Here is a 15388-nt window from a genome sequence, read left to right on the forward strand (position 1 = left end):
AGAATATACAGCACAGATCACATTAACATTCACATTTTCTTGAATCCCAAGCAACGCAACCAAGCCTCCGCCTACATTCAAGCTCCTACGTCTTTTGGGGCCCCGCATTTTTTAACTTAAACATAATATCAGGGCGTATTAACGCTAGGTCCTGAGCTCCACCGTCAGCCCCCGCACGGATTTAAAATTTCCTAATGATGTGCTTTCGTTTTCCCCTCTATATTTTTTTCATCCTTTACCCCCCAACCTATGTCCTTCCTGTCACCTCCAGCCCGCACGTCTGCATGCTGTGATTTCAAACACACACAGTATACATATGTACGGTGTACATACACACAGTACATATACGTGCATGCTGTAATGCCTGGCTTTACTGCTGAGGAGCAAAGCAGAAAGCAGGGTTGAGACACCTCTGTTCGCCCCCCGCCTGGCCCTCCCTGCCCCCCTACTCCCCCCTCCCCCATCTGTTGCACATCTGGAAGTGGTGCTCAGCACCAAATAATTGGAAGTCAATTTGTTTGAAGTTATGTTTTTGGCATCTGGCTCGATTCATAAAAACTCTGGAAATCACATTTAATTTTATGGCTTTTTGGAGAAGTCCCGGACGTCTTTCTTTCTTTCTTTCTTTCTTTCTTTCTTTCTTTCTTTCTTTCTTTCCTTCTTTCTCTGCCTGTCTTTCTTTCTGTCTTTCTTTCTTTATTTATTTTCAGTATTGTAAATGTTTTCCTTCATTCATCTTTTGTGTTCCATCGTTAATGCGCACAGAGACCCTCGCTCTCCGAGAGTGACGTGGGTGTTTGTCGGACGCTGGTCGGGGTGTGGTCCCCTCATAAAAGAGTCCTGCACCAAGCAGGCCCCCTCCTCCGCCGCAAAGGATCATGGGATGGATTACTTTGCAATGTGCGTGTGTACTCACTCATGTACAGTACTGGAATAGGGTCGTGTTTTATTCACTGTCGAGTTTGATGGCAGCGCTCACTTCTCTGGGTCAGTTTCGTGACACCCCCCCTCCCAAAAAAAAAGGAGGAAAAAAAGAAAGAAAAGAACAGTCCCTGCCCTCCACTCCCCTCCCAACCTCTCACCCGAAACTAAAGGTGATAGGTCTGGGGAATATTACCTTCATCTCCCATCACTGCCTATTTTTCCCTGAGGGGGAAAAAACCTCAGCCGGGGCTCCGGGTGTTTGTCAGGTTTGCCATATTTCCAGCGGGCTGGGCTGACTGATTGAGAAGCAGTATGGTGTTGTTTGTCACTCGAGGCAGCTCCGAGTCAGGGCTGGAAATAGAGATGACACTTGATGCTTTTGGGAGCCTCACTGCCGCCTGTCATATTGTTATTCCCACTCAAATTTCACCTAATTTGTGCACAACTCTTGTCACAGTCCAGATCCTGATGAGCGCCTTTAGATGATTAGACTTTTTTCGACTTCCTGGTTCCTGGGCTGATGTGTGCGGCAACCAGGCGCATTAAGATGCGCACATGTGCGTGTGTGTGTGTGTGTGTGTGTGTGTGTGTGTGTGTGTGTGTGTGTGTGTGTGTGTGTGTGTGTGTGTGTGTGTGTGTGTGTGTGTGTGTGTGTGTGTGTGTGTGTGTGTTGTGTGTGTGAAGGAATGCGTATGTATGGGTATATTTAGGTGTGATTGTGTGTAAGTGTGCATATTTGTGTGTGTGTGGGAATTTGGCACTTGCGTGCGCACTTGTCATGTTTTTGTGCATTTTGTGCTTGTTTGTGTGTGTGTGTGTGTGTGTGTGTGTGTGTGTGTGTGTGTGTGTGTGTGTGTGTGTGTGTGTGTGTGTGTGTGTGTGTCTGTGTGTGTGTGTGTGTGTGTGTGTGTGTGTGTGTGTGTGTGTGTGTGTGTGTGTGTGTGCATGCGCGCACGCACGTGCATGTAAGCGCTGCATATTCGATCGCTTTCGGCTGCTGGCTGTTTGTGCTCGCGCTCGCGCGCGTGCACGTGTCTATGTTGTGTTTGTCACACACTTCCCCAAAGTGAGTCACCCTCGGCAGTGGGAGGTGATTAACAGTTGCCAATGGCAGCCACGGCAGGTGAGCGCATTGTAGCTGTGTCGCCTGGCAGCTGTGGCATCTGTACAGGTGACAGCTTCTCTTCCCTTCCTACAACCCCCCCACCGCACCCACCACCACCATCACTACCACCACCACCCCTTGACACACACACACACACACACACACACACACACACACACACACACACACACACACACACACACACACACACACACACACACACACACACACACACACATACACACATACACACGTGCATGTGCGCACGCACATGCGGCGTTGGTGTCAGTGTTGGCGGTTGGCAGGAAGGGGTGACAATGTTGTTTGGGTGACAGAACGACTCCGCTGTGAGGTTCACGACATCGCTTGCCTTCTTCAGATTTGTCACTCCGTACACTGGGAGGTATATAGTCGGGGGCCGTGCGCAGACCCCGGCTCGCATTTGCTCGGCCCAAAAGGCGACGTGTTCCAGCCGGAGCGGCGAGGACACGGGTCGCGTGACGCCATCTTAGGTTGCTTACATTTTCCACGCTAAAATGGCTGAAGCAGGAGTTCAGGTGGAATGAACACCACCCCCCCCCCCCCTCCCTCCACCCGAAGATTTGCTGTCTTTGAAATGATCCACCACAGTGGTGCTTCTGTTGTGCTGAACTCTGGGTAGTTTCCCCTTGTATTAAGGCGCTGCAAGGGTTCAGCTGATCAGCAAACACAGGCCGCTGCTGCCACCTACTGTTTGACATGTGATACAGCAGTCCCTTCATCAAGAGGGGAAGTGGGATAATTCATACAGGGAGAGCAATTTGCTGTGCATGCAGTAGTAAGACAAAAGGAATGGGGGAGATTATTTTACAAGGTGCACAGTTTTTTTGGCAGATCGTCTAAAGAAAGAGGGACCAACCACAATCACTTTCTTGTGATTGGAGGGTTAGATAAAGGGCAGAAAGAAACGAACAGCCTTTGGAATATCATAAACCAGGCGAAATCTGTTTAACTGCTCTGAACCGAGGCTCTGTTGTTAATGTAGGGGGGGCTAATGTCTCTAACATTATAGTGCTATCTGATACCCCCGCTGGTTTCTCAATTCACAAAGGATGTTTCACATCAGTGCTGTGACTTTCCAAGCCACGGGGTTTTTTGATGAAGTGTGATATTCCAAATAAAAAAGTTCCCTTGTTCTGATGTCACCCTTGCCTCATCCGACCGCATCCATCGCTGTTTGAAGCGCCCGTAGCATAACTGCCTTTGAACTTTGTCCACAGTAGCCTTTGATACACGACAAGTCTTGATCAAAACAAAGTAGTTGAGGGAAGTATGGTCGTCGTACTTTTTTCCACTGCTGCTTTCTTTTGAGTTACCTTGAACCGAGGTGTCTGTTAATGTGCACGGGTGGATTTTTGTTTTTTAAGTTCATCAAAAGCTGTGCTATACTAACTGCTATCCACGTGATGCGGTCATTATCAATATTACATTTTGATTCATTCCTGTACTAGATTTAGTTTTGAACTTTTTTTGTAATTTATTTTGTTTTGTACGTTTTTTATTTGTATTTTGCATACTTAGCATTAAAAGGGAAAAGATCATGGAAAGAAAAGAATCATTGTTAATCAAAATGTAAATTGAAGCCTTTGAAAATTAATTTTAGTCACGCACTCTTTTCTCAGACACCGCCATGTTTTTTTTTCGGCATAATGAAAATCCATATTTACCTTCCATAATTGCTTTGGCCAATTACCCGTAAACATCACTCACCACTTTGTAGTTGGAGTGGCTACGTTCCCATAACGATCGGTCGGTTCAATCTTATTTTGCTGCTGGAGTGGAGATGCAAGCCGGAATCTTTTGATTTCATTATGGAGAAACACACACAAGCTAATAACATTCTAAAACATTAATTTGGAGGAGCTTTTGATGATGAGCGTAGGATATCCACCAGGACGCGTTGATATGTTTTTTAACAACCTGGCCTGTTTGTTGTATTATTAATGCACGACTTGAAGATTAGAAAAGCGTTTGTTGATACGGGGCTTCTTCAACAGATCTAACACCCTCCGCGGTGACTTTTTAGATCATTCGAAGGTGAGAGACAACCAAACTTATCATCACTGCTAACTTTTGTCACCGCAGATATTTTGGAATAGAACCTCCTGTCACATCCTTCTAACAGGACACATCTCTTTGTCCAACTTGCAACAAAAACCTCCCTTGCTCTCAGCGTGAAGTCCTCCTAGCACCTCTCTCTACTCCCCCCCCCCTCCCTTTTCTGTCGACCTTTACTTTTTCTCCATTCATTAAACACATTAATACTTTGTTGACCAGGGTCCCCCAGTCGGCTATACTTGGACCCCTCCTTTTTCCCCTCTACACCAAATCTCTTGTTCGAAAATAGCCGATCTACAAACTCACGACGCGTCGCAGATAGTTTGCCTATTTCTGCCGAGTGTTCATCTATTGGCCAGAAAAGGGACGCTATAGGGTCTCAAGTTGAGCCTGATTAGCATGGTTAGATAGCTTGGATAGGAATAGGAATTTGAGATTATGTTACTACCTAGATGATTTATACTCTGCACAGACAACATGGATATTTGTCAATTAATGACGTTCTTTGCTTCGTTTAAACCTGCAGTGCTGATTGTACACGAAATAATGTTAAATAGATTTGAAAATAAAATACCAGCTCATTTAAAAAAAATGTTGAAACACGCACGCACGCACACAACCACCCACCCACCCACCCACCCACCCACCCACCCACCCACCCACACACACACACACACACACACACACACACACACACACACACACACACACACACACACACACACACACACACACACACACACACACACACACACACACACACACAGTATGAATTATATGTATTACTGATGAATTGAGTACAATGGATCACAATGGAAACAAGCCCCCTGGGGCTTTTTGTTATCCTTTTGGGATAGCCTTTACCTTGTTTATAAAATATTCCTTCAATCAATCAATCAATCAATCAATCAATCAATCAATCAATCAATCAATCAATCAATCAATCAATCAATCAAAAACAAACACAATTACAATTTATACAACAATGTCACGTTTTGGAATATTTCACACCCGTTAACATTGAAACGCAAAAGGCCCACAAGCCAAATTTAATAAAGGATAAAATGTACTCTCCATTTATTATGAAGTGATGGCAATAAGAAACCAATTATCTAATTTATGAAAAAAGGGGTTTTATTATATTTTCCCCACCCCTCCAAAGAATAAAAAAGATAACATGTTAGATAATAATAATAATTATAATAATATATAAAGTTTTTTAAGAATACATGGATTAAAACACATTTATAAACATTTATCAAAAAATTATGTGTCAAAGTAACAGACTAGACATTGGATACGTTAGGCATTTTGGCTAGTATAACAGTTACATGTCCATCTTTTCGTGAGAACAAAACTTAAAGGTAGGGTAAGTGATTTTCTTTGGTTAAAATAAGTGTTAAATAGCTCTATATTCTGATAGTACTCATTGCTATAGAGTGTTTGTTCAGTAAAAGGAGTCTCATTGTCTCTCCAGCTCTTATAAAACAGAACATTTATTTTAGTTTCAGTTTCAGTTTCATTTCCAATTGTATCCAATCAGGATAGAGAACTGAATCAGGATATAGATTAAACAAGTGAAATTGGAAGTGATGACACTAAGAAATGAGCAGGCAAAATTGGAAGTGGAACACTATAAAAATGAAGCTTAAAAATGGGTACTTTCTCCTGTTTTTGACACCTACCGGAAAAGGTATTTTCTGTTTATTAAAGAGCTGGAGAGACGGGGAGACTCCTGTTACTGAACAAAAACTCTATAGCAATGATTACTATCAGAATATAGTGCTTTAACCTTTTAACAAAATACTTTTTGTTTTAACCCAAAAATATCACTTACCCTACCTTTAAAGTAACCAGATTGAATAAGGCACATGATACCACAGTTCCCACTGCAATGAGTTCAAATCCTTTTAAAAAAAATAAAATAACAGTATTTTCACTTTCACAAATATAAAATCAAAGGTCACTTCTGGCAAAGTTTTCAACGATTAAGTAAGTTTGCTTTTTTTTTAATACAGTGTACAGCTACCACAGTGTATCCAAACAGCAGTAGACGATGTCCTTGATCAGTTTATTTTTCTTCTTTGTTTGCGTACGGACCATAATGTCTCCCTTTTGTTGTGTGGTAGGCTAAGTGTGATGCCATGTCCAGGAGGGGAGGGGCTCTCCGTACCGAAGTTAGAAAGAGCAGCGTTGGGCTGTACAGTTCACTGTCTCTTTCAGATTGCCCTCAGCCTGCTTCTGGTCCTTAAGAAAGATCTGGAGGGCAACCTTTGTCAGTTTTTTTATGCTCTGGTCCTCCACCTCCTAACACCCACCTGATTCACAAAGTCTACTTATATTTAAATGCACCTCATAAAACTCTTCGACATGCGCTGGAACAAAGGCACCATCCTGAAGGCCTCGGTGGAAGACATCAAAAGTGGTTGCAGATGACTCGTTCGTCCGAGTCGCCGGCCTGTGACGACTCGGACACACTAGGGGGCTCAACGAGCAACGGGTCCCTCCTCCTTCCCATCATAGGTCGTCGTCGCCCTCGCCCGAACTGAAGCTGCTCCGGCGGCTGCTGTCCTTGGAGCCGTTGCCGGGGGAGCCGGCCGAGAGCAGCGGGTCGGCGCCGAACGGCGACAGCGGGTCGTCCATCAGGATCTCCTCCAGCCGGTGCTCCTCTTTGAGCGTGACGCTGAAGAAGTCCGTGAAGTGGGACAGCGGATCGGAGAAGGTGGTGGAGCCGTCGTTGCTCGCGACCACGTGGTCCTGCGACGCCGGGACGCCGCCCCCGGCGGTGCCAGGGGGGAGGGCCTGCATGGTGGTGGCCGTGCTGTGGAGGTAGTCGCTGTTGAGGTCCTCCTGGTAGAGAGGGGGCTGCTGGGTCTCGGGTGGCAGAGGCTGGTGCTGTTGTTGTTGTTGTTGCTGTTGTTGGTGGTGTTGTTGTTGTTGTTGTTGCTGTTGCTGTTTGAGGAGGTGGGTGGACAACTCCACAGTCCCCAGGGCGGGGGCCATGTTGGGGAGGCCATGAGCTCGGGCCTGGATCTCGAGTTCCTGGAAGCAAAAGAGTTGTAGTTGAAGTTGTGGGGTGTTATATACAGTGGTGGAAAGTAACTAAGTACATTTACTTAAGTACTGTACTTAAGTACAATTTTGAGGTATTTGTACTTTACTTGAGTATTTCCAATTTCCAATACTTTTACTTCTACTCCACTACATCTCAGAGGCAAATATTGTACTTTTACTCCACTACATTTATTTGAAAACATTAGTTATTAGTTACTTTTCAGATGTAAATTAACCACTTTAACCCTATTTTATACATCTACAAGCTCACAACGCGTCGCGATGCGACGCGTTGTGAGCTTGTAGATCTGCTATTTTCAAATATTTAGTACTTTTACTTTTGGTACTTTAAGTACATTTCGATGCCAATAATTTTGTACTTTTACTCAAGTAAATTTGGGAATTCCGGACTTTTACTTGTAACGGAGTACTTCTGCATTGCAGTATTGGTACTTTTACTTAAGTAAAGAATTTGAGTACTTTTTCCACCACTGGTTATATACCCTTACTGTATATATTTATTTATTACATCGTGGTAGATCCATGGCTTTAAAGGGCCATACCGGCAGTCTGGCATGTCTGGCACTTTCTAACCTAGTGGCCCTATTTTGGCATGACATTATAGAAATGTCTTCTACAAATGTCTAAAACTTTCAAAAAATAGCAAAGATAGCTAAAAAGCGCATAATACATTGTAATGCGTTGTAATGCATTCCAAGCTTGCTATTTATGCTATTTTTGATGGTGCAAAGCTGGTCAAAACTTTGTCATATGATGGAGTATGTATAGGGCTTAAGTGGTAACTTATGTGGTTAAGTGGAGAATGAAATGTTATTTGTTTATTTAACAGGGACAATATACAATAAATATATTGCACCCGAGATACCTAAAGGCACATTTATTTGGGGGATTCACAGTTCGAAGCTCATCATGAACAGTATACACATGATGATGCATTATTATGAGCCCAAAACATGTGCACATATGCACACACACATCCATACACACACACAAATGCCCTGCTCCAGCCTGATAGGTCAATGATGACTGATGGTGACGAGAAACTGCTTAATAAAATGGCCTACAATATATCTTCATGTCAGAGCGTCATGTTTTTGGGCCTCTTATTAACCGCAGTCATCTTCAATCCTCCGCTGTCTAAGACCCCGGGGCTGTGGTGCCCTGACTCAAAGTGTAAACACGCCCCGGGGGCCCGTTAGTGACATAATAACGACACTGAGTCCCCCCTCCCTCCCACCATCCTACGCCTAACCCCTCATCAATCAATCAGTTGGAGCAGGTCACCAATAGCGATGACACAAATTCAGCAGCGGAGTCATTCAAGGGCCACCCACAGACACCATTGCAGAGTTTCATTTCGCCATTAACTATGCTATCAAATACTTTGTTGTATGATGACGAAAACCGCAGATCAATAAGCTCACAATGCTATGTTCGCAATTTCTGAGGGAAAAAAAACAAATGTATTTTAAATTAATTTGTATTTATATTTTTATTTAAACTTTTCACTTATAATGACATGCCAAAAATATGGACGAACGGCAGATTGAAAGAAACAAAACTGAAAAGAAAATTAAAAAAAGTCTTAGGTATGCTTGGTGGGGATATGTCTTATCTCTGTCTCTGGTCAGACTGAATTAATGCATGCAATGCAAATGCATTTCCTTTTGGGAAAGGTACAGTTTGTGTTTGACATCACAACTTTATAATGTATGTTAACCACACCCTGTGCATGGCGTCCCTATTTTGGGCACATTCGAAATTTGTCAAATTATTTTATTATAATCTTTTTGGCTGTTCGTCATATACAATGAACTACAGTAGGGGCTTAAGTGGTTCAGAGAATGTCCCCCTCCTTTTTTTTTAATACACATCGAACCTTGTGTGTAACGTTATGAGGATCTAGAACCACTTCACCACGTCATCTCGACCGCAACATGTTGTGATATTAGCTCAGACGGAGAGAGCTGTGGTGCGCGTGGGAAGGTGAGGCGTTGACAACCTCTCCTACACACCACGTTAGCGCACAGGATCTAATCATTTTCCAGTGGTCTGCAATCAGCTCTTATTTGGCCATTACGTTCTCATCACACGGCCCTTGCGGGCGGTTTTGACTTCGGACCGTCACTGCTTAAGGGTCCTGTTGTCTGAACTAGTGTAACTCTTTATCAGAGTAATTATCACCATGCTCTCGGAGATTGAGAGTGTGTGTGGCAGGGGGTTATGGCAAGGCTTGGGGGAGGAGGTTGCAAGTTGCAACTGAAGGAAGTGATTATTAGACTGTATGGGCGCATACAGTGGAAATGGGCCTGTGTGTGTTTGTGCGTGCGTGCGTGCGTGCGTGCGTGCGTGCGTGCGTGCGTGCGTGCGTGCGTGCGTGCGTGCGTGCGTGCGTGCGTGCGTGCGTGCGGAGAGACAGAGACAGAGACAGATAGAGAATGGGTTCTGCCATTATCCAGGGCTATAATGCTAGTGTGGATGTATGGGTCGACATTTGGGAAGAAACCACCTCCTGGTTTACCTTCCGCTGTTTGCGATACTCCAGTGTTTTGTCTGCATTTTGCTATAAAAATACAGTGGTACTACAGTATTAATAGAAAATGCCTCTGCATGAGCTCCTTTTAAATACTGTAGGAACATTAGGGTATACGTTTGCCAGGATTCCGAGAGGAAGACTGTTATTCCACTGTAAATAAATGTGGAAGGTGCTAGATGAGGACTAGCGAGTTAGACGCTAAATCACCCTCCAAGATTGCCCCTAATCCAATGGCCAATACAATAGCCTATAGACGCCACAGAGAAACACAGCGTGCATGTGTGTTGCATGCTTAAATTTATGAGTTGAGAGTTTTATGGGCCCCTTGTGCTTTGCACGTTGGGAATTTGTATATATACACGTATATGTATATGTTTTTCTTTACCATCCGTTGAGACACGCTTTATCACTTCGCTTAACCCATTCAATACGGGAACGCATCTCTGACATTCTAGATTTCTTTTGGCTGTTCAAAAATTGCAGATGTACAAGCTCATAGCGCAGTACCGCGCTGTGAGCTTGTAGATCTGCATTTTTGGGGAAAAAACATGAAAATGTGTGCAAATCTTTGAATATATATATATTTTTAAGCCAACATTTGTAACTCAATCTTTGCTTCTGGGGGTTCAACAAATGTCTTCTAAATCCTAACAATTTTCTTTAAAAAAACATATGTTGCTATATATCAGTGGTGCTTAAAACCTTTTTCATGTCAAGGACCCCCTAAAATGATATGTATTTGGCCGCAAGCTTGTAATGTATATCTGCTATTTTTTGTATAGCCAAAGACATCTATATAAAATGACACAGATGCGTTCCCGGTCTTAACGACTTAAGGCGTGCATTAGCGCCGTGCGTATAAATAAACCTGAACCCTGTTTACACCAGAGACGTGCGGAGGCTCGTATATACCTGGATCCTGAGGAGCAGCCTCCTGTTCGCCTGTTCCAGTTTCTTCTGTCGGCTCTCGAGCTCTCTGGCGTGCTGCTGCTCTTTCTGCAACCACTTGATGTACTCCACCGAGGCCTTCAGGATGGTGCCTTTGTTCCAGCGCATGTCGCTGTTCACAGCCAATGAGAAGGAAGGGAGAAAAAAATAAGTGTTAAAAGATAACCTTTTACACCGATGAACCCACCTGGCTAACGTCAGCAGAATCTTCTCCAAAGTAAGAAGAAAAAATAAAATGAGGGAAAGAGTGGGGGGTGGGGGGGTGGTCTTTTAAGGCAGAAAGACAGGTTTTTTTTTTCCCTCTTTCTTTTCTTTTATGATATGAATAAGCGGACGGTGATATACACAGGGGTGCAATTATTCATTCTTGGACATGAGGCACGGACACTCTGAATGAGAGGTTTTAATAGAATAGTTAAGTATGTGCACGTTAAAAAAAAAGAAGTCCATTCTCCTGCCCTCCTTGTTCGGTAAAATTAATCCCCGGGTTTAAAATAGGTGAGGAAGAAAGAAGTGAAGTGCGAAGACAGAGCAGGGGAGAGAGCGAGGGGGGTGGAGGGGGCTAGAAATGGGAAATTGGACTTTAGGTGGCAGAGTGCAAGTCGTTCTCTCTCAGATGTTATTACTTTTTTTTTCTTAAGGAAGAAGGTGTACAAGGTAGTAAAATTGTCCTGTTCTTTTGGAGTGAGACGTCGGTCCGCTCCGAGCTAATAATCTCCTTTTCATTCCGTGTTAATGGCGCGACACCAACGCTAACCTCCCATTTACAATTGGAATCAAAGTTCAATTGCACGAGGGGGAGGCGAGCGGGAGAGAGGGAAGGTCAGCGGATTTCAGTTCTGGTGGACAAAGTACTCAACCCCAGTACTTGAGTCAAAGTATAGATATTTCTGGTCAAATATGACTCAGCTACGAATTCAAGTCAAATTTGTAATGGAGTACTTGCTTTTATACCTGAAATACTTAATTATTCAGCTATTTTCACTAGTTTCGACATTTCTGAATATGTATATTTTTTAATCTCTTGAAATATTTTGAAATTTCTGGACAAATCAATTATACACTTAAGCTGCATTTTACATTTTTGCGCAATGGTGTCATGCAAAACTAGTGATCTACAAGCTTTCCTTTTCGCCTATAATGACATGCCCAAAATAGAGACGCCAGGGTGGAAGTGCATGCTGAACAGGGACATCAAATAAAGCAAGGCAATAAGTGACCGTAAATAGGCCTACATATGCTAGAAGACAGTAGGGATGCAACAGATAATCAAACTAAACGATTTAACCAAATATAATAAATAATCGATAATTTGATACAATTATTGATTAATAATTGATTATTGATTTTTATGTTGGCAAACAAAACGAAACAAAAAAGATCTAAAACGTGTTTTGAGCTTGTAGATCACTATTTTTGCATGACACCAATGTGCAAAAATGATAAAATGCAGCTTAGGTGGTTAATTGATTTGTTATAAAATATATAGAAAATCATGCTTTGTGATTATTTGATTAATTAAAAAATGTATCTATTGAAAAGAAAATATTTGATAGTTGCAGCCTTAGAAGACAGATGTGCAACTCACGGGTCATTGGATTTGGGGATGAGTGTCCCCAGCTCTTTGATCCTGTAGTTGATGTTATATCGTCTCCTTCGTTCGACTGGAAGACAGAAAGACAGGGCGGGACATTGTGGTAAGACAGGGCAAGACATTCTGGTCTACACAGTGTAATGAATTTCGCGGTGATGGTTTGTGACGGCGTCAAGAGATACTTACTCAAATTATGGTTGTCCTTCTTTTGGCGTTCTTTGGCCATCACCCTCGTGTCGTGTTCTGTTTCACAAAGAGAAACACATCGATTAGCCACGGGTGCTAATTTAGAAACTGAAGGGCAAAGACCACGAATCTCCACAGAGTTCTTCTGTTGTTTTGTTTTTGTTTTTTTTATGTCTGCAGACAGTAAGTGTGTGTGTGTGTGTGTGTGTGTGTGTGTGTGTGTGTGTGTGTGTGTGTGTGTGTGTGTGTGTGTGTGTGTGTGTGTGTGTGTGTGTGTGTGTGTGTGTGTGTCTGTGTCTGTGTGTGTGTGTGTGTGGGCGAGACACTCAGGGTCAACCAGAGTGTGGACATTTCCTTGTGTAAGTCTACGCATCACAGACACAAGGCTTGACCTCTTCTCACACACACACACACACACACACACACACACACACACACACACACACACACACACACACACACACACACGCACACACACACACACACACACACACACACACACACACACACACACACACACACACACACACACACACACACACACACACACACACACACACACGCACACACACACACACGCACACCCCTGTAGTGAAAGAGCTCAGTTCATCCCCTCCAGCATGTCTGCAGTTCAGGGTGGGGGAAAAAAAGGAAAATAGCCATTTGTCCCATTTTTAAAAACTCTGCCTGTATTTAAGGCAGTTTAGCCAATTCGTTAATCTGTCCCCAAAGCAAGGGGACAGGAATGCCAAGGCGTCCATATTTGCATTCACATTCTTCCAAATTACATAATTGGGGACCTAAGATTGGATTGCCCAATTTGTCTCTGTTGATTCAATCAAGGCATTTTAAATTCCGTGTAACGGCACCATTGTCCGCCCGGCACAGTCGAAGGGAGAGAAAAAAAGATGGCAATTTACTTATTTTCTCGTCGAGAGTGAAGAGCACTTCAGGCATCCTTTCTATTTCCTAAATCAATTAAGCTTCTTTTGCTTGATGCATGACATTCATAAGAATCCTCTCAAAGAGTTCTTTGTGAGATTTAAGCTTCCCTCCTTTTTTTCCCCATTCCTGTTGTGCGACACAAAAGTCTACACGTTTCTTCAGCGCTGTGAAAACAACCAAAGACAATCAGCCTCCCATGCGGAACCATCGGCCACAGTGCCTCGATTGTTGTTCAGCCAGACACCGGACCGGAACGCGACGAAATCAACTTACTACAAGTCGACGTGTTGGCTCGACACCAGCAATTGGATCTGATGTCGTACAAACAAGTAGACATTTACGGTCAATGCTTGTGTGCTGTTAGTCTCATGTAGCCAGACTATTGGAGATCTTGGCCTATAGCCTACCGATACATCTGGTGACATCTAAATTCAATGTACGGGCTAAAATTGTCTGGATACAATTTGGAGATTTGCTAAATAACCGCATTACAGAACCAATGCAAAGACAAATGGAGGTTTCCTCCACTCTTATAGCCTGTACGTTGAATTTCAGTTTCCTCAGATGTTTTGGTAGGAGGGAGATCTCCGATCATCTGACTACGTGAGACTAGTGTACTGTACGCACATCGGTTCTTATGGCCACCCACCAGAACTTTTATTTTCAGAGAGGGATCTAATTTATTTTTTTATGGTTGTCAAGGGTCATTCATAAAGTGTTAGTCATTCTTACAGAAATGCCTTCTTCTTCTCACAAACTGTACAGAAACCTTTATACCTACACCAGTGTGCTGCTTTATCATTGGCACTGTTTGTTTTGCCTCTTGCCTAGTGTGTTGTGTCTTACGGCGCACTGTGAATAAAGTTGTCCCAACTGGGACGGTGCTGAAGTCTTGAACTAGAGCTACTGCAGCAATGTGCTTACTGGTGTTACTGCTGTTACTGGCTATAGCTGGCTGTCGCTGATTGGACTAATTAGTATAATTGTCCTTTTTGCTAGACTGTGTCTGTGGTATGAGTGGAATGAGGGCATTCATACCTGGTTCACCCCCATAGACGTCCAGCATGCTACTGCTCAGTGACACCTAGAGAGGCAGCGAGACAGAGAGAGAGAGAGACAGACAGACAGACAGACACAGAGAGACAGACAGAGTTTCAAGGAGAGAGAGATGGAGGAAGACAGGAAGAAGAGAGAGAGGCAGGGCAGATGAGTGAGTGGGAAAGAGGAAAGTAGTGAAAGAAAATGAGGAGGTATAGAATTAGAGAGAGAACAGAGGGAAAGGGGTGAAGGAGAGAAGGAGATAGAGAGAGGAAGAGAAGGAGAGGGAGAACTAGAGAGTGTCATTCATTCTGTCAGTTGGAGAAACACAGTAGAAACACATTAACATTTTACAAGCACCAGATCCCCCCCACATGCAACACAGTAAAATCCTCAGTGTTCATTTATCTATTTGTAACTCAAAGTGTACAAAATGCACTCTCAGAGTTAAATTAACACTCAGGGTTTGATTGTGCATTCATGATGTACTTCAATCAAGGGTGCAACACAAAACCAGTTGTTCTAAGCTGAAGGATGGGTCTTGCGCAAGTGTTAATTTAACTCTGAGAGTGTCAAAATGTGCCTGTTTAAGGACTGAGGATATGCTACTTTGTCCCCTCCTGCAGGCAGTGCAGTGACAGGATCCCTGGTCAATCAACTGTGCAATCAATCAATCAATTGAAGAGGCTTGTTCTATAATGGCACATAATTAAAGTCTATTTATTTTTTAAAGCACAATACGCAACTTAAAGGTAGGGTAAGTGATATTTTTGGGATAAAACAAAAAATATTTTGTTAAAAGGTTAAAGCACTATATTCTGATAGTGATCATTGCTATAGAGTGTTTGTTCAGTAACAGGAGTCTCCCCGTCTCTCCAGCTCTTTAATAAACAGAAAATACATTTTTCGGTAGGTGTCAAAATCTCAGCCAATCAGGAGA

The 15388-nt window shown here is 43.2% G+C and overlaps 1 protein-coding gene across 3 annotated transcripts in view; it reads right to left on the minus strand.

Annotated features, from left to right (window-relative positions):
• Positions 1-6045: 6045 nt before the first annotated feature.
• tfec (transcription factor EC) overlaps positions 6046-15388 on the minus strand; it is a 90444-nt gene continuing 81101 nt past the window's right edge. For all 3 annotated transcript variants that reach the window (XM_080420788.1, XM_080420790.1, XM_080420789.1), the window contains 5 exons: positions 14449-14494; positions 12466-12522; positions 12274-12349; positions 10650-10797; positions 6046-7168 (listed from right to left, as the gene is read on the minus strand). In XM_080420788.1, coding sequence (XP_080276914.1) covers positions 6644-7168; positions 10650-10797; positions 12274-12349; positions 12466-12522; positions 14449-14494 — 852 coding nt within the window. In that variant the 3' untranslated portion in view covers positions 6046-6643. The remainder of the gene's footprint in view (positions 7169-10649; positions 10798-12273; positions 12350-12465; positions 12523-14448; positions 14495-15388) is intronic.

The sequence above is a fragment of the Gymnoscopelus braueri genome (assembly GCF_963280865.1).
Source record: "Gymnoscopelus braueri genome assembly, chromosome: 23".
In the NCBI taxonomy this organism is placed as follows: Eukaryota; Metazoa; Chordata; class Actinopteri; order Myctophiformes; family Myctophidae; genus Gymnoscopelus; species Gymnoscopelus braueri.